We start from the raw sequence: 24,703 nt of genomic DNA, 5'->3' as shown, positions 1-24,703 counted from the left end.
CTCAGTGGTGGATTGAAGCATTTTGCCTAAAAAATCTAGGTACTGGGTTTTGTTTACTTTGTTTTTGGAGATCACAAATGCAAAAACTATAATTTACAATGTTATATAAATAAGCTGCAGTATTTTCTAGCACCCCTAAAACATTGAATTGTTTTAAACGTTAAGTGTATCTTCACAGTATAGTAGCAATTACATTTATAGGAAAAGGATTTAATAGGCATTTCCTTGCAAATCTGGAGATGGGCAACTATTGAAATTTTTTTGACATGTGCTTGATTTTCATATTCCTTGGAATGTGTTACTTTGCTGAAACCATTTTCAAAGCCTAGGTCGACTGATCCCCTGTAAAATACACTTGAAGGTTAAGTAACTACAGATCTCAGCTAATCCCATCTAATCTGCTGTTACTAAATGGCTGTTTGCATTCCTGGCACACCAGTTTCTGAAGTTTAGGATTTGGTTTTTACTTTCTGTTCAAATAACCTCTACAAGGAGCGATGCGTCTTTCAGCATGCCTGTGCATTGTGCTCATTAGCTTTTTGGAGGGAGTGAGCTGTTCATGTCCTTCACAGTGCACCTGCGATTATCATGGCAGAAATGACGGCACAGGATCAAGGTATGCTCCTCTCCTTGCTATTAAGTGTTCTAATGATTTTTTTGGAAAAGGACTCCAACTAGGCAGCCTTATTTTGAAAGCAAATTGTTGACCAGGTATCAGAGGACAGAAGGTTTAATTTACCTAAGCTTTAGCTTAATTGTGTTAATACCAGTTGCTCACTCCATTGTTTTCATTTTGAGCAATTCAGCTCTTAAAACCCTCTCAAATTATGAGACTCTCAAACACATTCTGTGTAACCAAAATCTTCACTGCACTCATATTCACAACCTGTCCCTTTTAGGTCAAACCACTGAAATGTGTGTGGCCAGCTCAGCTTGTTTACAGAAGGCATGAGAGGGAGGGCCAATCTAGGAGGTAACCAGAGCATTTGCTTCCCTGATTTCCCATTTCTTTTTCATGCCTTCTAGATAGACCTTAAAAAGTAGGAAGGAAGATCACAAGAGTGAATTTAGAAATGTTCATAGTTAGAATTTTTCATTTTAAGGTACTGGAGTTTACAAAGAAAAGTTGGAAAGATACAAATCAGCCTTGTCTATTGCAGACACTGGGGGGCCTCACTGAAGTTAATCTCTGGGCTGCTTTAACATCTACCTGTGGAGTGAGAATACTTACATACTAATAATGTAGTGAGTCCTTTGAGATAGAAGTTAAATGCAAAACAGAACTGTTGTTAGCTAAACCTGGTAGAACTTGATTTTGGTGGGGGGGAGGTGGGGGGGGGAGGATATTTAATAACAACCAGATTATTTTGTGGCTTGGTTGAAGTGAACAGTGAGACTCTCATTGAAAATAATTAGTTAAAAGAATCGCCCAATTTATGTCTTAAAACTATTTTTTTAATTTTTATTTTTTAATGTTTACTTTTGAGAGAGAGAGAGAGAGAGACAGAGTACGAGAAGGGGAGGGGCAGAGAGAGAGAGGGAGACACAGAATCCCAAGCAGGCTCCAGGCTCTGAGCTGTCAGCACAGAGCCTGATGCAGGCCTCAAACCCATGAACCTGGAGACCATGACCTGAGCCAAAGTCAGACGCTTAACCAGCTGAGCAACCCAGGCCACTATATCTTACAACTTTAAACAAATAAACAATAACAAGTAAAATATATTTTTGAGTAATTCGATTTGTTATTGTTTGAACTTAACCAACTCTTTGTATCTTTTTGGGATATTCACTAAGTAGGTTAAGACAAGGAAAGAATGTAACAAATTAAAGACCTACTTGGCAAAAGATATGAAGCAGTTAATGACTAGGGGCTCCGTAATTTTGAGAAAACAGCCACAGAAATGTTTATTTTTTTCCCCATGATAACCCCATTATTGATTTTATAAAAACCATAGCACATTATGCCTGGCAAGGACTCTAGAAATAATCTAGTTTGACTGCTGTCCTTTTATAAACAAAGAAACACAACCATACAGAGATTAAATGACTTGTCCAAGGTCACAACACTGAGTTGACGCAGTGACTGGTTGATAAAGATGCTACGTCTTTCAGCTTCCTATCCAGGCTTTTTTCCATTACTCTGGAATGCTGACTTACCATTCTGTTATAAAATAGCACCGAAAGTTGTAATTTGCAATAGAGATGAAGAAAAAGAGGTGTTCCTAGAGAATTCCAATGATTCCATAGTCTTCTCCTAAAATTACAGAAAGAAGATGATATTGTCAGCGCACTCCAGCTTTCTGCTACCTACTTCCCTTTACATTATACACTGGCTTTTAAAATTCACTGGTTTAATGTCCTGTTTTTACCAAATGACTGTTTCATTGTTATTATGTACTACAAGTATAATAGACTGTAATTTAGACTATGCTTTGCAAAATTTTTATTGCTCATTTTTCAGCAATCCAGTGGGAGTGAGTATGAATGAGGGACAAATAAGTCTTTTTTTCAGGTTAAAATGAATCTAAATTCTCTGATTCTTCATACTTTATATCCACAGAGGGGACAGGCTTGTTTTTCTATGCCTGTTTTACAAATGCCATTAAACAAGATCACAATGTGACTTACTCAAGGTCACTTAAGTTAGTGAGTGGTAAAAGAAATAAACTTGCAGTTTCTGGTTTATTCCTTAGGCTGAAAGGAACTCACCGGTCACATTAAAATAGAGTTCAACTTTAAGCATCTAGTGTGAACACTTGGCTTTTTTTTCTTTCTCCTTCCTTCCTTTTTAAAATTAAGTTATTTAAAAGGGATCAATTTATAACGTTAACAGGGGATTTTAAAAATATGGGTCATTTCCTAAAGTGGTTAAAAGTGTGTACTGTAGAGTTGGACAGATGTGGGTTTAATAGGTGGCTGTGTAACCCACTGGCTATATGACCTTCAGCAGTTACCGCACATTGGTGGGCCTCAGTTATTTTCTCTGTAAAAATGAGATTAATGATAAAAAATGGCAAACACCCATTATTATGTGCCAGGAAGGTATAAAATTTTACACCCATTTCAATTAATCATCCTAACAGTGCCATGTGGGAAAATGAAGTTGAGGGACTGACGTGGCTTTTCATGTCCTCAAAGGAAGTGGCAGAGCTTAGATCTGAACCAAGATCAGCCTGACTCCAGAGCCGGTGCCCTTACCTATTACCCAGTATCTACCTTATAGGGCTGTTGATAAATTAGGTGGATGTGATGTGTGTTGCACAGGTCTGACACATAAAGAGTTCCATCAATAGTAGGTTGAAACACATGAAATTGCTGATATTTGATCATTTTTATCCTACAAAAATGGCCATTTCATATGATTCAACCTAAAAGAAGAAGATGATGGTGATGATGAATTATGAATAGGTCAGCCAGGCTGAACAGGTATTTTGTGAAAACGAGTAGGAAATGAAAAACTGATGCATGTTTCAAGTATTATTTTTTCACGTGGGTCTTGGAAAGCAGGTTTCCTTCCACTGCTTTTGTGACACTAGGTCGGTGCTATGTAATGACCTGGATATGAACGAGGTCCCTATGAACTTCCCTGTGGAAACTGTGAAGCTACGTATTGAGAAGACTGTCATCCGCAGAATCCCCGCAGAGGCCTTCTACTACCTGGTGGAGCTCCAGTACCTCTGGGTGACTTACAATTCCGTGGCCAGCCTTGATGCCAGCAGCTTTTACAACCTAAAGCAGCTGCATGAGTTGCGCTTGGATGGAAATTCTCTGGCCGCTTTCCCTTGGGCATCTCTGCTGGACATGCCCCAGCTGAGGACCCTGGATTTGCACAACAACAAAATAACCAGTGTGCCTAACGAGGTGGTCAGGTACCTGAAGAACCTTGTCTACTTGGATTTATCAAGCAACAGGCTAACCACACTACCACCAGATTTCCTGGAGAGCTGGTCCCACTTACTTACAACATCATCAAGAAGCCTGGACCTTTCACCACAAAGAATTATTCTTGGTAAGCTCAGAAGCCTCTGGGCTTCTTGGGTCCAGATTATTTGCTTTGCGTGCCTTCAGCTGTTCAGCCTTTTCACATTTATTGAATTTGGCTTTTTACTCTATACTTGAGTTTTTGATGGAATGGCACTTTATTGGTTGACTTAGGGTCAATTGACTTGTTTACCCTGTGTAACGTGTAATGGCTCTCTATGAGCGCTGGAGGGAGGGTGGCAGGCAGTATGTGTGTTGGAGGAGCGAGAAGAGTTAGTTTCATAAACTGAGAGACTGATGGTGCTGTCAGAGATACTGGGGCTGAGTGACAAAACCTACCAACCTGCCCTGTTTCTGTGAACATATCAATGCTCCATGCTCTGCCACAGTCAACCTGCTCTGTTCTCTTTTCAGCCCTTCATCAGGCTCTTCAGGAGTAGAAGAGGGGCACTGGCATCTTTATGAGGTGGCAGTGGTTTAATTAATTAGGGAGAACAGCTTCCAAATTTTCTTAATCTAGAAAGAAATGATGAAGGCACCAGTTATTGGGGTCGCCTAGTGGATTTGGTCTCTTAGTTTAACTGTGATATGTTTTGTAGACTTTGATCTTGACTTTGTTTAGGTTCTATGGGTATTTGTCTTGGGTTCTTAAAGTGTAAACTCCTTTCAGTAAGTCTATCTCTTCCTTTTTTTGTATCTACCCACAGGGCTTTGCACGGCGCTCTACACATGGCAAATGCCCGGTAAATGTGGTTGCCAGATTGAAATCAGGGAACTGAGACCCTTCTCAAGGGGTATCTGTGGGCAGTGAGGTCTTTCATACTTTTGTGTGTGACACAAGCCTGAGGCTCTGATCAAGCTGAGTTCCTAAATTCTTGTTCACCCAGTAAGCCTAGGTCATTAGTTCACCATTTATGTCCATCAGGGCTGCAGGAGAGGCTGTATTTCTCAGGATGAAAGAACTGGGTCTTTGGCCAGGGAAATGACTTATCAGCCTTTTGGCGTGAGAGGCAACTCGATGCTAAATTTGTGCCAGGAATTCCTATTGACCAATATCACATGCTCAAATATTTGCCAAAGCAAATTATAAATAAAGATAACTGAGATTTTTTTTTTGATAAAAAGGAAAAATGCTGTGGCAGCATTTAAATGATTTTAGCATTGCTTTTGTTGAAATGTAAATACATTTTGGTGCTTATGAGACTAAAAATATGAGTGATAAAAAACAGACACGAAGAGGAAAAGTCATGTAATTTTTTATTATATGGCTATTTTTTGTTTACCTACTGTTTATCTAATATTTCAAACATTTCTATTAGAGAATAAAAGGAATATTATAGGATGGATTGGGGAAAAATATTACTTTAATTTAACAATAGTTGTGGAGTCCTTCTTATTATGTACACCATGACAGGCACCGTGTAAACCTGTACAGCAATATTTATTTACTCTATTTTAGCCACTAATTTAGTCCTTATGAGTAAGACTAATAGCTAGAAATTGTCTTAAACATTGAGATTCTATTTCTCTACACATTTTTCTAAGTTTCTTTGAAAGTGACTCTTGGTTCTAATAGAATTACCAAATGGAGATCTATAGTAGAAAATAAAATCAAATTAATAAATTCTTATTAATAGCTCTCTAATGACTAGTCACTAATATTGCTAATATCATTATGGAGAATTGATTTATGGGACATTAATATTGTTACCTTGTGAGTTAAATCTGGATAAAAGTTTAGGGATCAAACTGAAAAGGGTTATGAAATCTCACAGTCCTAAGAGATAAACATCTTTATCTATGCTTCAGGGTTCAGATTGTTCAAAAGCAGATTCTTTAAAAAGGTGACATGAAAATACTTTTGGTATAACATTAAACTGGGAAATCAGGGTATGTAATTATACATATTCACGATCATAACTATTTTAAAATGTGCAAAGAGGAACGCCTGGGTGGCTCAGTAGGTTGAGTGTCTGACTCTTGACTCTGACTCAGGTCATGATACCAGGGTTGTGTTGTGGGATTCAGCCCTGAGTTGGGCCCTGCACTGAGTGTGGAGTCTGCTTAGGAGTCTCTCTCTCAATCTCTCCCTCTGTCCCTCTCCCCTGCTTGCAATGCTGTCTCTAAAATACAATACAATACAATACAATACAATACAATACAATACAAATAAATAAAATGTGCAAAGAAAAAAATTTAAAAATACACTAGCTGGGGGCGCCTGGGTGGCTCAGTCAGTTGAGCGTCCGACTTCGGCTCAGGTCATGATCTCACGGTCCGTGAGTTCAAGCCCCGTGTGGGGCTCTGTGCTGACTGCTCAGAGCCTGGAGCCTGTTTCAGATTCTGTGTCTCCCTCTCTCTCTGACCCTCCCCTGTTCATGATCTGTCTCTCTCTGTCTCAAGTTCTGCTTTGGTCATGCATTGCTTTTATAATAGTGATGATAATGATAATAAATAACAAAAGATATTTTGAAACATGCCCAACCATATGTGGCCGCTGATCTTAGCAAAATCATAGCCTGCTATGTAACAAAAGGGGAAAGAAATGCTCTCCTCTAATAAGAAGACTGGCTCGGGGCACCTGGGTGGCTCAGTCAGTTAAGCATTTGACTTCAGCTCAGGTCACGATCTCCTGGTTCGTGGGCTTGAGCCCCGCGTCGGGCTCTGTGCTGACAGCTCAGAGCCTGGACCTGCTTCAGATTCTGTGTCTCCCTCTCTCTCTGCCCCTCCTCCGCTCACGCTCTCTCTCTGTCTCTCAAAAATGAATAAATGTTAAAAAAAAAATTAGAAAAAAAAAAGACTGGCTCATGTGTGTGAATCACACACAGAAAACTCGGGGTTTTTCATCTGGAAAATGGAGATAGGAGGACTCACTCCCTCTTTTCTGACTCATAAGACTGTAATGAGAATATTATAAGATATTTTATGTGACAGTTCTTTAGAATATGAGGTGGACAGTCTCTGAGGTTATAATTTTAGATCAACAATAATCCGCAACAGCTGTGACTGAGATAGATGTGTCTTATAAAGACAGACTCCTCTATTTTGGCTTTTTCTGTTATTTTAACTATATTGGAGTCTTCTAATTTCGTCATTAAAATATGGTGGTGAGAACCAGTTCTAGCTTTTCTAGAACTCAGGTTTTAACTGTAGCAATTATATCTTTCCAAGTACCCTCTAGAATTTACTTTTCTATTATTATGGTGGAACACATTCTGCTTTTATTTGTTATTGTACCGTGTTCATTATTGTTAGCAGACAGCGGTTCTGTTTGTAACCATAATAGTAATAGGTAATATTGATGTAGTGCTTACTCAAGGCCAAGTCTCGTTCTTATACTTTACATATATAACTTCTTCCAGTCTCACGTTAACCCTGTATTAAGTATCATTTCATCCCCATTTTACAGAAGAATTGAGACACAAGGTAAGCCACAAGCCCAAATTTACTCATCATACTCATGGAGCTGGGGTGTGAATACAGGCTGTTTGGCTCCAGAACCCATGTGCTTCCACACTCTTTTGTAATGTATTGTATGTAATAACACTAGAGTTAGTTTCCTCACGTATGCATTACTATCTCTTTAAATCATATATTTATTTAATATAAAAAATTAGGGAGAGGCTTTTCCATGACTCTTCTTTCTACATGAGTAAAAATATCAGCTTAATCAAATTATCCTCTAATGTATCATAAAAACATAAACAAGTGTCTTGCAAGTAAACATTTAAGTGAACTGTGAAACTAGATTGGAGTTTTGATTTGCAATACAGATAAATTTCCATGGTCTCTTTCTCCAGAATAGACAAATATTTACACAGGCAGACTGTGAGGCTCCACACTCTTTGTCTTGGAGGAAAAAGCTTGCAGTAGGAGAGGATATAAAATGCTTTTCTGAGTGCTTTTTACTGGCACCCAAATTTTCTCAATTGCAAACATAAGCTCTTCTCCAGATTAGAATTAAGTTTGCCCGAAGGGCAGCAGCCACATGAGTATTCCCACAAAATTTTCTAAAATGGCATTAATTTAATTCAACAAACACCTGTCAGTCCCTGTTGGTATGCTTGTTCTTTGCTAGGCACCAAGGAGACAAATCCACGCAGTTAAGGCTGACTCCTTGCTAGGTGCTCTTCTAAGGACTCCCTGGCAGTATCTCAGCCTTCAGGACAATACCATAAAGTGGGTCTGTATTACCACCTTTTTACAGCTGGTGGAGAGGCGGTCAAGCTTCAAGTTCAGTTTATCTCCAGAGATATCATTCTTTTGTTTTTCAAACCTTTTCTAAATTGAGGAGTTGAAGTATAACTTACATACCATGGATCTTAAATACACAACTTAGAAAATGATGATAAATGCCATACCTCCACAGAACCCACACCCTCACCAAGATACGGAATAATTTTATCACACTGGAAAAGTTCCCCTTTGTCTTTTTTCAGTCAATCTCCTCCATTCCAAGCAACCACTATTTTTTCTTCTTTTTAAAAAATTTTTAATGTTTATCCTCAAAGGAGAGATACAGAGCGTGAGCAGGGAGAAGCAGAGACAGAGGGAGACACAGAAGCCGAAGCAGGCTCCAGGCTCCGAGCTGTCAGCACAGAGCCCCATGTGGGGCTTGAATCCATAAACCATGAGATCATGACCTGAGCCGAAGTCAGACGCTTAACTGACTGAGCCAACCAGGCACCCCTTCCACTATTTTTATTTCTATCACAGTAGGTTAATTTTGTTTGCCCTAGAATTTTATGTAAATGGAATCATCTAAAATACACTCTTGTGCCTGGCTTCTTTCATTTAGCATTATTGTTCTTGAGATTCATCCGTGTCGCTGCATGTACGGATAGTTCCTTTTGCTGAGTCATACTCAATTTTATGAATGTATGAATTGTTTATCCTTTCTCCTGTTTTTGGACACAAAGGCTCTTACCAGTTTTTAGCTATTATGAATTAAGCTGCTGTTATCATTTTTATGCAAAGGTTTTTGTGGCACCTATTTTCTATTTCTCTTGGATAAATTCCCAGGATTGAAATTGCTAGGTCCTAAGATGGCTATATAACTCCTTAAAAAACTGCCAATTTTCCAGAGGTTGTACCATTTTACATCCCCACTAGCACTGTGTAACAGTCTACTTGCTCCATATCCTCACCAACACTTGATGTTATCAGTCTTTTTCATTTCAGTCATTTCCTAGGGGTGGGTGGTCAGGGAGTGATTTCGCATTGTGATTTTAATTTGCATTTCCCTGATGACTAATGGCATTGACCATGTTTTCATTGGGCCATTGGTCATTGCTATATTCCTTTATGCCAATATACAATTTTTAAAAGTCATTTTCTTTTTAGTATTGAATACAAGCCTTTTGTTAATTATATGTATTATTAATATTGTCTCCAAGTCTGTAGTTTGTTTATTCATTTTCTTCATGGTGTCTTTGGTAAGAAACTTTTAAATTTTAGTGACGTCTGATTTACCAGCTTTTTCTTTTATAGTTAGTGCCTTTTGTGTCTCATCTAAGAAATATTTGTCTTCCTATAAGTCACAGAAATATTCTGTTTTCCTTATAGTTTTAACTATTATGTTCAGTCTCTGGCTTTATATTCTTGGCTTTTATGCTTATGACTGTGGTCCATCTCAAATAGTCTTTGAGTGTAGCGTGAGGTAGGGGTTGAGGTTTTTTCCAAACAGATGTCCAGTTGTTCCAGCACCCATCTGTTGAAAAGACTTTACTTTCCCCCTTGAATTGTTAGACACTACTGTCATTAGAAAACGGACTAAGGCATGGTCTTTGCTTTCAAGAGCTTATAGAATAACTTTGGTACAAGAATTTATTGCTGACTTTTCACACACACACAAAATAGCACAATTAATTCAACTACTGTGATAAATGGAAAACATTATCCTTTTAGAAAAGGAATAAGGCAAAGTTGGCTTGCCCCATCCAAGAATAGTTACATAAACTAAATTAATTAATGCAAATTACTGTGACTGTGGTGGGTGTGTTGCCTTGAAGGAATGCAGTGCAAATAACAGTTTAACTTCAGGGAGTTCTTGTACCTTTGTCCCCCAAAGGAAAAAAACAAAAAACAAAAAACACAAAACACCTGATGAATGTGTTCAGCACTCAGGTCATTATTATTATTCAGGCTCTAAAAGTTCCTTTGACCTTGGATGTTTCAAATCTAGAATAAACATTATGTTTTTGAGGGATTTAAAATATTTTCCTGTTTTATGTAACTTTTAGACATAACTTTTAGACATAAAAGTAGGATTAATTTTTAAGAGAATTTTGTTTCACCATTAACACATTTTTAGGACAGTTTCAAAGCATGAGTAGACCCGTTAATGTTACAGTTCTTGGATGGTTCCCCATGTAGACATTTGTGCTCCGGACATTGCTGCTTTGACGTGTTTATAGATAACAGCACTATAGCTGCCACCCGGTGGCCCCAAATATTTTTAGGTGATGAAATGAGTTACGGTGGAAGGGGTAGTAGATTAGGAGGCTAAAACATCTGGGATTTAGTTAGGACTCTAAGCTACTTACAGAATCAAGGCAGTAATCTCTTTGTGCTTTAGCATCCTCTGATGTGAGACTTGGAGAATCACACTAGCTTCCTGAGGTCAATATAAGACATACAGTGCTTGGGAATGAGATTTAAAATCAGGATACTGAGGTTCAAATCCTGACTATATTCAGTTGTGTAATGACAGGAAGACCCTTAACCTCTCTGAGTGCTGGCTTTTTCCTCTTTAAAATGATGATGATAAAAAAAAAATGATGATGATACTAATATTATCTACCTCATGCTATTGTCAGGCTTGAGGTAGACAAATCCTTCAGCCTACTAAGCACTGCTGGAAGACAATTTTCCATGGTGTCTCACATTTCTGTCTAGTGAGCAGGGGCACTCACTGCCTTTTGTTCTGAACTATCTTTTTAAGGATGTTTATGTAGAGAACTGCTTTGGAAGGTAAAGATGTATCTCCCTCCAGAGCAAAGGGTAGGCATGTTTACTGCCCAGTATAAGGGAGATAATAACGTCTTCCTCCAGATCTCCTTCATCTCTGACCAGAAGTCTTATGTCTTCTGCCAACTGGTCACCCTAAAGTTGGATAAAACTCAGACCCTTTACAATTCTTGACAAGTACAATATTTGTCATACAGGAAACAATAACTGTCAACTTGTTTTGTTATTCTTTTATAAAGCAAAAATTTAGCATAACAAGTGTTTTGAGAGCAAAAAGTATTATCCACATGTTAATTGTTACATGACAGAATGAATTTGATGTTTGCTGGCAAGTTGGATATTAGAGAACTGGTCATAGATTCACAGGACTAAATGTAAGAGGAAGAAGTTCAAGATAATTCATCCATGGAAGAAGTGAAATTTCTAAGATAGAAGATAAAAAAACTGTAAATTTTTATAAATTCTGGCAGAAAAATATGAACCACTCGTGAAGTGCTATTCTAATAAAAATAGACATAAAGAGACATAAATAGAATTTATGAATGAAGTTAAATCTTCTAACATGGTTAGAACGTTTAAAAATTATGATTGTCTTTTCTCCTTATGAATCAATGTTATAATCCACTCCATTAGTAAAAAGCCACAACCATAAATCTTTTTGAGATAAATCTCTTTCAGCTTTGCGCTTTATTTACATGGGACATCACCCTTAATATCATTAGAGAGATTTTTGTCTGACCAAAGGCTCTGAAGCACTACCTGAGATCCTTCTAGGATATTAGCAAATAATTATATACTTTCACTGTCTCTGGATTTGATTTTTGCTCTGAAGCCCTTTCTTAATTTGAGAACTTTGGAGAGGCTGGGTTTAAGAAGCAATTTTATTACTCAACCCAGCAAGTTTTGGCTCCTTTGGCAGTTCCTCCTTTAGCTGTTGTCTGCCCTTCACATTTTACTATGAGCAGCAAGGAGAACCGGGCAGCAGTTTCAACACTCCGTGTGGAAGGAAATATCAATGGCTGGAACATTCATTTCCTTGAATGTGTTTTCTCCTTTCCATGTTTACCACAGGTGGCAGTGTTTCTAAACTTTCTGCCACTCCATAAAAGGGTCTCCTTTCTTCTGGTTTCCAATAGTTACATTTTCCTCACTTGCCTTTAAAGCTCTCACAGACACTCTTCTTGAAGGCCAAAGCATGTCTGCTAACAGTTCTGAAAGCTGAGGCAGTCCTCCAACTGGAGGCTGTCAGCTAACTCTGTTCCTTGCTGCTGCTTCTCTCTTGAAGGGGGATTTGGGTAGGGCACCTGTACGGCCCCCGTGCATGGCATTCATGGCAAGCTCTGTTCCAGCCTCTCCCAGTCTCCAGTCTTATCTCCTGACATCTCCTGCATCTCACTCTACATGCTACACAGAACCTGTCCTCCAAAGGTCTTCACATCACGCAAACCCAAGACACAGTGCAGGCAGAGTTAGGTGTCTCTCTACACCCTCCAATACCTACGGTAATAGAAGTACTTTCATAACATGCTAGAAATATCTCTATTAGTGTATTTATAGTATTCTGTGGTACTTGGATTAGAATCTTGGCTCAGATGCTGATTAGCTATGTGGCCTTGGTCAAATCATTTGATTTCTCTATATCTCAGCTTCTTCATTTTTGAAATGAGGACACTAATACTCTTCTTCATAGGATTTTTGGGATTAAATAATAGAGGTACATCCTTAGAACAGAGACCTGTACAGAGTAAATGCTCAGTAAATGTCGGCTACAATCATTAATGGTCGGAAATGACAGGCTATGTTCATTCAGGTAGCCAGATTGTAGGGCAAAACTGACAGAGAGGTGACTCCCCTTTCATCTCTCAAAGCACTTCTGTTTTTAGGGAGACAGCGCAAATGCTTGCTTGCCCAAGTGACTATGATGTAAACTGAAGTCATCTGTTGATAACCTTTATCAATCTTTTCCTCCCTTCTGGTTTAGGTCTGCAGGACAACCCTTGGTTCTGTGACTGTCACATTTCTAAAATGATCGAGTTGTCAAAAGTTGCTGACCCTGCTGTAGTGCTTCTTGATCCACTGATGATATGTAGTGAACCTGAGCGCCTGACAGGGATTCTATTTCAGCGGGCTGAGTTGGAACAGTGTTTGAAGCCATCAGTGATGACGTCGGCCACCCAGATCACATCTGCTCTGGGCAGTAATGTTCTGCTGCGGTGTGATGCTACTGGCCAGCCTACTCCACAGCTCACGTGGACCAGATCTGACAGCTCACCAGTTAATTATACAGGTATTTTCTTAATTTAGGCCTATAAAACAAGTTTGCAAAGGTCTAATTGAAACTCATGGTTTTGTGTGATTTGAAATTGGCTAGTTAATTCTAATAAAATACACCAAAATTATTGGGTGAAAGGACTTTGAAAAGTTCATTTTATTCGTTAATCTTTTCCTCAGTTTATCTGACTAACTACGTAGATGAAATTAGATAATCTGATTTTTAGACAGAAACAACATGATCCAATGGATGGATGACTGCAAATAAGGCCTTTGTCTTGCTGCATCATCTTGGGATATGGATCACTTTCAAATGTATATCTATTACAGTTTTCTTTAAAAAAGATTTTAATATAGGTTTCCCATTTTTGAATGAGTATTCAAATCATTATTTAAATTACATGCAAACCTTATTATGAAACAAAAAGTATATAATTTTTAGAAAAATTGGTTACATAGACTTTTCAGATCCTACTCTGACCAACTCAGTGCTTTGGCTTTAGTTTCAGTAGTGATATTCTGATTAATTAGAGTGATATATTTTAAAAACTCACTGAAGCTAAATGTAAATCAAGATAGAAATAAAGAAACCTGATGGAATAAAAAATAGCTAAGGCCTAATATTCTTATAAATAGACAGTAAAAGGCCCACAGCTTAAGGTAGCAAGCTAAATTCTGGGATCCTAGGATAGTGCTCAATGCATTATTATTCTTCATAAAGATTCAGAAACCAAGACAGAATGGTAATATGTTAGATTTTAGTCTTTAGGAAAGTCAATTCCAATTTTGCAAAAACTGTATATTATTCTGCAAATAATAGAATCCATGGTTTACTAATTTATTTAGATTAACTATAAAATGAAAGATTGAGAATACTAATTTTGACTCCTCTATGCCAGAAAGTTATCTGCTATGCCAGCCGCCTATGTAGATAGATAGCATTTTATTACAATGAAAAAATATCTTGGGAAATATTTAAGTAAGATCTTATAATAACCATTTCATAGTGAGTTAAAATTGGAAACGATCTTTGAGACCACTTTGTCTTCTCTTATTTTAAAAATATAGTAACAGAGGCTTAAAGACACCAATTGACTTGTCTGAAATCAAACACTAATTCATGGACTAACGTTTACTAAAACCAAGTCTCCCAATTCATAGCCCCCCATGTCTTTTTAAAATACCATTCCCCATATAGACCTCATGGAACCCAGCATATCAAAGACCTCCATGTAGACAATTTACAGAACTTATCACCTGCCATCAGAGATTTGCAGTGTGCCATTTCCCTCTTGGTTTATGTGAAAGGGATACATGTAGAACCAGATAGGTTGGCATGTTGCTTGAGTTTTTCCTCACAGAGTATATATATTTTTTCTTACAGTAATTCAGGAATCTCCAGGAGAAGGAGTCAGATGGTCCATAATAAGTTTGACAGGCATTTCTTACAAGGATGCTGGGGATTACAAATGTAAGGCCAAAAATTTGGCTGGGATGTCAGAAGCTGTGGTTACTGTGACAGTGGTTGGTGTTGTCACAACCACGGTATTATCAGACACCTCTGAAAGAACTGGAGATCACCTTGAGCAAAGAGCCCAGCCAGGATCTAGATCTACATCCATACCTGGTTCACTGTCATCTCCTTGGTCCTCTAACTCATCTTCTTCCCCTGCTTCTTCCATTTTTCTTTCTACTTCTACTTCCTCTCCTCCCTCCACTGCTTTCTTCTCCTTATCTCCTTTCCTCTCCTCCATTGCATCTTCAATCACAACTCTAAGCACCAGAATTTCAACAAAGCCCACCATGGCCAGCCAGCAGTCATTCCAGCTCCGCCCAGATGGGAAAAGAAATGTAAAGGCGGAGATAGGTGGAAGTAAGCTTCCTTCAGCTAGTGCAAGTAAAAATGAAGAGTTGGCGTCATTGGATCAAGCAATGCCAATGGAGACAAATACCACAATAGAAAATCTCAGAGTAGTCAGTGAGACTGAAGAGAGCGTGACATTGATGTGGAACACTGTCAACACTACACGTAAGTCCGAGGTGACTGTGTTGTATTCCAAGTATGGCGAGAAGGACCTGCTGCTGCTGAATGCAGACTCCAGCAAGGACCAAGTAACCATAGATGGTTTGGAGCCTGGCAGGCAGTACATAGCATGCGTCTGTCCAAAGGGAGTGCCTCCCCAGAAGGACCAATGTATCACTTTTTCTGTTGACAGAGTCGAAGAAGAAGGTGATTCTCAAGTGTCTTTCCTTATCGTGGTGAGCGGTACTGCCTGTGTTGTTGTCTTGCCATTGATATTTTTCCTGTTGTACAAAGTTTGTAAACTGCAATGTGGGTCAGAATCCTTCTGGGAAGATGATTTGGCAAAAGAAACTTATATTCAATTTGAGACCCTGTCCCCCAGGTCTCAAAGTATAGGGGAACTTTGGACACGAAGACACAGAGATGATTCTGAAAAATTGCTGCTTTGTTCTAGGTCAAGTGTGGAATCTCAGGTGACCTTTAAAAGTGAAGGTTTGAGACCAGAGTATTATTGCTAAGGTTTTACAACTCAGCACATGTGAAGTCCATAAAATTTCTTCCACACAATTAAGGATCTGAGGATGTGGTTGACCCTCTGTTTGGATGACTTTTGGACAGATTTTCACATCCTCTATGAAAATCACAAATGGAGTGCTTTTAATTGTGCTTAAAAAAAATACCATGCGAAGGGCACTTGGCTGGCTGTCAATAGGGCATGTAACTCCTGATCTCGGGGTTGTAAGTTTGAGCCCCATGTTGGGTGTAGAGATTACGTAAAAACTACCATGTGACTTCCGAACTAAAAAGACAAATAGTCTGGGTTTTTGTTATGTGGAAGATGTCCATAGAAATAATGTTTAGGGTACTGCTTAATAAGTTAATAGTATGTTTTAGGATAGTGCTTAGTTCTTAAAAATAAATTCATGTGAGAATAGTTGTCAAAAAGTAAAGTCTGAATTTTAAAAAGATAGTTTTCCAAGAAGTAAAGATTAGCATAACCAGGTAAGCCTTGATGTTCATTCATGCTTGAAGTGCTTTATGGCATTTGCTGTGGCTATTTACTGCCATTGCCTACTAGGCGAGAGTGGGAAAGTATAGAATTTTGCATTCATTAAGGTTAAATGCAACCCATTGGAGAGGGAGGGCGCTAGCTCTTGGTACCATTATGCATTACAATACTGTACGGTTGTATTAATATTGCAAGAAAAAACTTCCCTTATCGTTAGAAACATAGGTATTAGGAAAAATAAATTTAAAAGGAGGATTGTGAACATAGTAAGTCCATTTCTAAAAATAGTAACCATTGCATTCTAATGCATTTGCTAACAGACTGTATGAATCTTTTTAAAAACATAAGTGCTCATTTTGAAACAATCTCCTTAATATTTTGATATTCACTCTTCTCTTCCCCTCCCTCTTCTCTTTCTCTCCCTCTCCCTTTCTTCCTTCATTTCTTTTTTTTCCCGTTCTGCTTTGTCAGAAGATATTCAGGTAGTCAAAGGACCACAGCTAAGTTGTTTGTCCTTTGCCAGGTTATATTTTGTTTTGTTTTGTTTTTTAAATATAATTTACTGTCAAGTTAGCTAACACACAGTGTATACAGTGTGCTCTTGGTTTTCGGGGTAGATTCCCATGATTCATCGCTTACATACAACACCCAGTGCTCATCCCAGCAAGTGCCCTCCTCAATGCCCATCACCCATTGCCATGTTATATTTTGATTTCCTGGATAAAGGGAAGAACTCTGAAAATTCTTTTTAGATCTGAAAAGGATGTTTTAGGATCTTGAAGAGCAGCTTCAATGGATTAATTTGGTCAGATTTTCTAGGTCAAAAACATCACGGAAATTGAATTAGAGGGGGGCATATAAATAGATAGGAAAGGGGCGTCACACATAACATTTATGTTTTTTTTTTTTTAAAGAAGTTTATCACCACCTTTACTAAAGATTATATTTCCTTTACATCAGAGATTTTGGAGTACAGAACAGATTTATAAAGGTGTGTCAGGAGTTCTGAAATACCCTGAGAAGCAAGTTCTAAGAAAATCCTGTATTTTTCATAAGGAATAGACAGGCTTTAATGTAACACATTGTGAAAATTATAATACAGGCAGCTGGATAATGAAAAATCATTCATTCCAAATGGCTCTTAATTAAAAAGGAAAAATATTTCTAGTTTAGGAATATTCTGCATATTATGAGGAGACCAGCATGGATGGATGGCCTGTCCAGAGCTCCCAAGTGTCCCCTTCTTGTATAATTTCCTTTCTTTTCCTTCTCTTTCCTTTCCAGCCCATTCTTCTTTGGTGCTTTCATCACTGAGTGCATTGTCTACTCATCTAATGATTTAAAATTTAGTATGAATTGTTAAGATTTGTTAGAAAGATACCTTTTACAGGCAATTTTGTGTTTCACTTCAAGTTGTTGGCTCAACTTATTTTGAATTAATAGATTGCAAAAACTTGCATTTCTTTACTCTAAAGACCTCATGGAGTTCACTGCCATATTTAAAGGGTTCATATAAACAGACTGCCAAAATACCACTACATTAGAAATGATGACTACAGGAGAATGTTACAGATTACTGAGCCAAATGGCACCCAGACTTTACAAAGGTATGTTATTTGTCAAGAAAGGAAACTTGGGACACCCTGATGAAGTAAATTACTGACTTCCCTCATAGTCAAAATCAAGTGATGAGGTGCCTGAGTGGCTTAGTTGGTTAGATGTCCAGCTTAGGCTCAGGTCATGATCTCATGGTTTGTCAGTTTGAGCCCGTGTTGGGCTCTCTGTTGTCAGCGTGGAGCCTGCTTCAGATCCTGTGCCTCCCTCTTTCTCTGTCTCTCTCCTATTTGTACTCTCTCAAAAATAAATATTAAAAAAAAAAACAAGTGAGGCTTACACTTATTTTGACTAATGAGGAAAAGATATTTGCTGGTGTGGAGAAGAGAAAGCACCTCTGTCATCTTCAACTTGGACTTGGTACATGAAGTAAGTCCTAAGTAATCTGTTGCTAATAGTGAAAGGACTAAAATTGTAAATAATCTACTTTCTAAAAATACATACATTTGAGTGTAAAGTTATCCTGATAATATCACTGCTCTTATGTGATATTACAAGTATGCTTTCTTCCTTCCTTCTTTTTCTTTTTTTTTTTTTCTTTTTTTTGAGAGAGAGAGAGAGCAAGCAGGGGAGGGGCAAAGAGGGAGGAAGAGAGCAGGCTCCAAGCTCAGTGTGCAGCCTGATGTGGGGCTCGATCCCATGACCCTGGGATCATGACCTCAGCTGACATCAAGAGTTGGACTCTTAATCAACTGAGCCACCCAGGTGCCCCACAAGTATACTTTCCTGAGTGGGAGAAAAAGGTTGACATGGCAAGCAACATGGAATCCTATATAATCAGCAGCCTGTTTATCAATGTTACCTTAAGCACTGTGGAGAGTGATCATAACTGATACATAACCAATACACATGACAATTAAATATGATTACAATGTTTGACTTTCAGATAAGATATATTTGAGGTTTGTAAAACTTGGGTAACTGGTGAGGGTGTGTCACATGTGAGACTATAAAAAATGATATGCTATGACATAAAAAATGTTGAGAACTCCAAGCTAATGTTTATTATGGCCAGAAAAGAAAATCCTGGACTTCAGAGTCAGACAAGTGCCCCGGACTTTGGGAAACTTACAAAAAGTTCAAAGAAAAAAAAATGTTGGCCCACAGACTTGAGTTTCAAAAAGGGAATATGGCTAACAAAGGGAGAATTTAAAAACCCAAAAACTTTTAGCTGAATAATTATGAAATAATTCAAATAAAACAGGAGACAGCTCAGGAAAGCTAAATGGCTGTCTACTAATCTAAAAGTTTAAATCATATATATATATGTATGCAAATCTATTATGAAAGTGTCATAAATAAAGGCCCCCAGTAAACTGAGGATCAAAAATATGGTTGACTCGGGGCACCTGGGTGGCTCGCCGGTTAAGCATCAGACTTCAGATCAGGTCATGATCTCACAGTTCGTGGGTTTGAGCCCCGTGTTGGGATCTGTGCTGACAGCTCAGAGCCTGCTTCGAATTCTGTGTCTCCCTCTCTCTGCCCCTCCCTCACTCACACTCTGTCTCTTGCTCTCAAAATATAAATAAAACATGTAAAAAAATATATACATATATGGTTGACTAGAAGAAACTGTAAGGCGTTTTTTGTTGTTAAAAAGAAAAAGGAAATAATAAGTGTACTGTTTAGAGATGATAAGAGAAAGTATATCAGAGAAGTAGCAGAATCATTCAACTCCTATTTTTTCTTCTCCTTTCTAAATGGTTTTTAAAACTGAATATGGAGAAGAAACTGAAAAGTGAAAATTTTAGCCCAGGATAGATAAGGAGTTATGAGGCCAGATATATTACTAGGGTGGTAAAAGAATTTTCAGCCATCATCTCAAAGCTACTGTTCAGTAGCCTTTGGAAAGTCATGGCAAATAGGAGAGATACCACAAGACCACAAGTGACTAACTTTCATGTTTATTTTTGAAGAGGAGAATAGGGTGGGTTCTGGAAATTACAGGCAACTTGATTCATGTTTGCAGAATTGACAACAGATTGTTAAAAGGCTTGTTTTTGAGCATTCAGAAATGAATATTATGGTCATTAGCAGCCAACAAATATCAACTAAGGAGAAGCTTTAATAAACCAGAATGGCCTGTTTTTTATGAGGTTACTAGGCAGATCAATCAAAGGACTGCTTGAAAATCAAATAGCAGCTAGCTATTGTTATTTGTCTTGCCTTGATGGAGTAATATGGGTTGCTTCCTCTCAAGAATGTCTAGTAATGGCTTTAAATAACATGAGAAAGTGTCTGCTAGGGTGCCTCTACCCTATTTAGCGTTTTGTAAATGACTAGATAAATACAGACTTCTCAACTCTGCAGAGGACATGAAAATAGACAGGGTGTCTTATGTTGGTGCTTCTCAAACTTTTCCTAATGGAAGGGGAAAGTGAACGTACATCTGAGAAACCAGAACAACTATTCTAAGTGGCTGCCAAAAGAGACATTTCTCTCAATTATTTTGTCTTAATTGAAAACCATGTGATTTTCCACTCTATCTCATAATTTTTAAAAATATAGAGCAATTCTCTGTCTAATCAATTTCTTTTCTTTTTTTCTTTTTTTTGGGGGGGGGGGTAAAAACTGGCATCTCTGTGTCTTTGAATATCTTGGTACATATTCTCCAAGGTGCTCTGCTTATCTTCATCCACGTCAATTATAGAAACCTCAAATAGAATAGGGTAAAAAACAGAGAACTGTGGCTCTCTATTAGAGATTTTTTTTCATGCTGAATAAAGCTATCAATGTACACATTTATATGATAGGTGAAGACACCAAATCTTGAAAAGGATCTTAGATGACTTTTTAGCAGAATTAAATCTAACAGGGACAATATTAAATTTTGCATTTAAATTGGCACAAATATGAATGTTCAAGTGATAAAAAAAATCTATGACTTAAGATTTTAAATTTAGATTTAGAATGATTACAATCATTCTATGAACCAACAGAGTTATTTAATTGCTAAATATGGTAGCATTAAGTTACTTTAATATGAGTAGTAGGTAGATCAAGAAAGGTAACAGTCCCTCTATACTCTACATTAATAAACCATTTCTACAGGAGCAAATTTAATTTTTGGTGCCATAACAGGGACCTTGATAAACTATGGAGTATCCACAGGAAGGCAAAACCAAGATCACCAAGCATCTAGAAACTTTATCATGCAAGAATGTGTTAAGAACTGGGGTGCCTGGGTGGCTCAGTCAGTTGAGTGTGCAACTCTTGGTTTTGGCTCAGGTCATGATCTCAAGGTTTATGGGATTGAGCCCTACATTGGGCTCTGTGCTGGCAGCATGAAGCCTGCTTGGGATTCTCTCTCCCCACCCCCCTGCCCCCTCTCCCCCTTCTCTCAAAATAAATAAATAAACTTAAAAAAAGAAAGGGTTAAGAACCTAGAAGGACACTGTAGACTACAAGTCCTCTGGTCAATCACTTGGACTGTAGCAGAGAGACAGAAAAATTAATAAAAGTATATTCTTGGTTTTAGTTGAAAGAGAATGCTAATATTTGTCTTGATGAGTAGCCACTTTTTGTTTAATTTCTAATAAAATTGATTTTGTATATAAACACCTGACTCTTGATTTGTTTAAGTAGTGAAACAAATTAGGCTATATTCCCAGTGCATATTTTGGTGTTGTTTTCCTTTTATGCAGTTAATTTCAACTAAGTGGTTGGATGAGAGTTACTGTAATTTTTTCTCTTTGGTGTAGAATATAATATTGATGATTTCTATCTTAATTATTCAGGGAAAAAAAACCCTCAATGTTTATGTATTATTTTGGTACAATTTGCAAGCACAATCAAGTCCTTAGAGAAAAGCAGAAACTTTCCTATCATTGCCATTATTTTAATACATTGTTTATTAAGAGTGTTGTTTTTGTCTTATGGAATTTCCCAAGTGTTTAACATTAAGACAGTAGTAAATGCTTAGAGTAATTGCATTGATATTCACTGACACTGAATTCCTTATTATACTTTCTGTGATCCCTAGGAGTAATGAAAAAAGGTAAAAGTACAGAAGAATTGTAAGAGAAAATATGTCAGAAGGCAAGAGAGCAGGTCTGAAGGATAATGGCTGCCCCTGGAATCCTAGTATCTCCATGCATCCTTCCAAAAATCATCACCCCAAAACTATTAGTTTGACAAAAAAAATGCAAATAAAACCACATATGACCCATATTTTTAGCATTAGGAGAGAACAGCATAAAATACGAATTGCCTGTGAAAGAAATTAACATCAAATTCCAATGAATGCCCTGCCATTGCTGGAAACTGGTAAGTATAGAGAACAGGAGAAGGAAGTCTTAAGGGACTGCAAGAAAGAAGAGAGCTGAGTGTATATGTGAAGCAAAAACACAAAACCACCAGAAAATGAAAAGCAAACATCAAGTGCAAATACACGGACTTCACATCTGAGACTTGGTAGTTCCTAACATAAGCTACAGGGAAGAGGCATGCAAATGAGTGGGACCAGAGTTAGAAGCCTTGGAAAAGCATTACTTTTAGGGGAGAAGGAGCTAGAGAAAAGTGGTACTTGTCAAAGGCATGGTAATAAAGAAAAGAAAGAAGCAAAAGGGGGGAAATTAAAGCAAATGCACTGATATTGATCATTTAATACATTTAATTGTAGAGCAAAGACTAAAACAAGAGTGGGTACATGAGTGGAAGAATTGTATGTGAACAGTGTATAAACTGACAGAGTAGAAAGAATGCAACTAAAAAATGAGAGGAGAGGAAATAGAGAAATAGGAGAGCAGAAGATGAATTGTCTGCTATATAAGTAAAATGTTGGAGTCAAAGAATACTATTTAAAAATTATAGACCAGGGGTGCCTGGGTGGCTCAGTAGGTTCAGTGTCCAACTCTTGATTTCAGTTCAGGTCATGATCCCAGGGTTGTGAGATTCAGTCCCATGTCAGGCTCTGTGCTGAGCATGGAGTCTGCTTAAGGTTTTCTCTCTCCCTCTCTCTCTCTCTCTCTCTCTGCACCCCTCTCCCCCACTCGCGTGCTCTCTAAAATAAAAAAATAAATAAAATTATAGACAAGATAGTAAAATGTTAAGTAGGAAAGAAGAGAATTAAAGACCCCACTATAAAAGACCCTTTAAAACAAGAACAAATGCATGCCTTCCTAAAAGCCAAGAGAATTTAAAAAAGGGGGGGAGGGGCAAGCAAAACACCAAACAGAGAAAGATTAAAACTATTTGTTTCTAAAAACAAAGCAAAATATCCTTAGGGTTTCCAAACTAAAAGGTCAACTTAGTTTTAAGGTTAGAAAAATTAGGTAGCATCAGACTTCTAAAAAACAACATACTAAACAATATACAGCAGAGCTGCTTTTTGAGGAAACTCAGGGGAAACAAAATGCAAGCCAGGAATTTTCTATACTTAACTTTAAGTCTATAGAAGATAGAAAGCTATTTCCCCCTTTTCCTAAGAGGTTTAAACTTAGTGTTTTAAAACATATTTTGCACATAATTTTGTTAGGGAGGAACTTGGAAAGAGCTTAGCTGAGTTGTTAATTTCTTTTCTTCTTTTATTTTAAAATAATAGTCTGCCTCTTTTTCACTTTTTTTAATGTTTATTTATTTTAAAGAGAGAGAGACAGAGCCCAGGTTGGGGAGGGAGAGAGAGAGAGGGAGACACAGAAACCAAAGCAGGCTCCAGGATCTGAGCTGTCAGCACAGAGCCCAACTAGGGGCTTGATCTCATGAACCATGAGATCATGACCTGAGTTGAAGTCAGACACTTAACTGACTGAGCCACGCAGGTGCCCCTAGGTTGTTCATTTTTGATGCTATGGTATCAGCTGAGATGGCTTGGGGGACTCTGTACTTGAAACTGTACTCAGTTTCAGGGACTCTGTACTTGGTCTCTGTAGCTGAGTTGTCAGAAATCCTATATGGTGGTTCAGGGATTCAAGCAACCAAATCAGAAATTGACAGTCCTCCTACAAGATATACCCACAATAACATATTCTGTTGATGTAAGTAGGTATACAGCCAAATCCATAATCAAAGGGGAAGGTAAATAGAACCCAACTGTCAATAGTGTAAGAAATGTATGGCCATCATCTTCGATCCAGCAAGTAGAATTTCCCACTTAGATATTAAAACAACAACAACAACAAACAACTCTTGATGAAAGCTAAAATATGAGCAGAAATTTCAGAATTTCTGAGAAATAGTGATAATTTAAAATTCTATATATAGAAATCAAGTACTTAAAAAAGCAATGAGCAGAATACTCATAAGTGGCAAATACACACGTCAATAAAAATAGAAGTGATTAAAGTAAGCAAATTAAATTTCCAAAATAATTAGAAAATAAAAGGATACAAAAGAAGCTTAAGGAAGCAAATAATGAAGGTAGAAATAGACATTAATGAGGCAGAAAATAGAAAAACAGGAAATCAAATGATTATGCTCTTTTGAAAAAAATCAACAAAAGAGATGAATCAGTAAGAAATTTAATTTTAAAGAAATAAAGCAGGGGCGCCTGGGTGGCACAGTCGGTTAGGCGTCCGACTTCAGCCAGGTCACGATCTCGCGGTCCGTGAGTTCGAGCCCCGCGTCAGGCTCTGGGCTGATGGCTCAGAGCCTGGAGCCTGTTTCGGATTCTGTGTCTCCCTCTCTCTCTGCCCCTCCCCCGTTCATGCTCTGTCTCTCTCTGTCCCAAAAATAAATAAACGTTGAAAAAAAAAATTAAAAAAAAAAAAGAAATAAAGCACAAAAACATAACATAAAAAGAGAGAAGTAACTATTGATACACAGAAAATTTTAAAAATAAGAAAAGACTACTTTGCATACCAGTATGTAAATAAACTAGAAAACCTAGATGAAATGCA

The 24,703-nt window shown here is 37.8% G+C and overlaps 1 protein-coding gene and 1 long non-coding RNA gene across 5 annotated transcripts in view; one reads left to right on the top strand and one right to left on the bottom strand.

Annotated features, from left to right (window-relative positions):
• The window catches only part of LOC113600210 (uncharacterized), a 60,843-nt gene that overhangs the window by 18,290 nt on the left and 17,850 nt on the right, over window positions 1–24,703 (bottom strand). Inside the window, exon 4 of one of the 4 annotated variants that reach the window (XR_008296199.1) lies at window positions 2,158–2,254. The exons of the other annotated variants lie outside the window; for them this stretch is intronic. This is a non-coding gene — a long non-coding RNA (uncharacterized LOC113600210). The remainder of the gene's footprint in view (window positions 1–2,157; window positions 2,255–24,703) is intronic. 4 annotated transcript variants of the gene reach the window in all.
• Window positions 241–18,422, top strand: LRIT3 (leucine rich repeat, Ig-like and transmembrane domains 3). Its single transcript, XM_015081865.3, has 4 exons — window positions 241–616; window positions 3,537–4,009; window positions 12,932–13,237; window positions 14,606–18,422. The coding sequence occupies exons 1-4, from the start codon at window positions 498–500 to the stop codon at window positions 15,760–15,762; spliced, it is 2,055 nt and encodes a 684-aa protein (XP_014937351.1). The 5' UTR covers window positions 241–497; the 3' UTR covers window positions 15,763–18,422.

Source organism: Acinonyx jubatus, chromosome B1, assembly GCF_027475565.1.
Source record: "Acinonyx jubatus isolate Ajub_Pintada_27869175 chromosome B1, VMU_Ajub_asm_v1.0, whole genome shotgun sequence".
In the NCBI taxonomy this organism is placed as follows: domain Eukaryota; kingdom Metazoa; phylum Chordata; class Mammalia; order Carnivora; family Felidae; genus Acinonyx; species Acinonyx jubatus.
Note: the sequence above shows the minus strand (reverse complement) of the source record. Positions and strands in the feature narration are given on the sequence as shown.

Bases quoted from the DNA above. Each gene is read 5' to 3' on its own strand.
- LRIT3 (XM_015081865.3), top strand. From the start codon at position 498: ATGCGTCTTTCAGCATGCCTGTGCATTGTGCTCATTAGCTTTTTGGAG. The intron at 617-3,536 runs GTATGCTCCTCT...TTGTGACACTAG, and splicing joins AATGACGGCACAGGATCAAG to GTCGGTGCTATGTAATGACC. The intron at 13,238-14,605 runs GTATTTTCTTAA...TTTTTCTTACAG, and splicing joins CTCACCAGTTAATTATACAG to TAATTCAGGAATCTCCAGGA.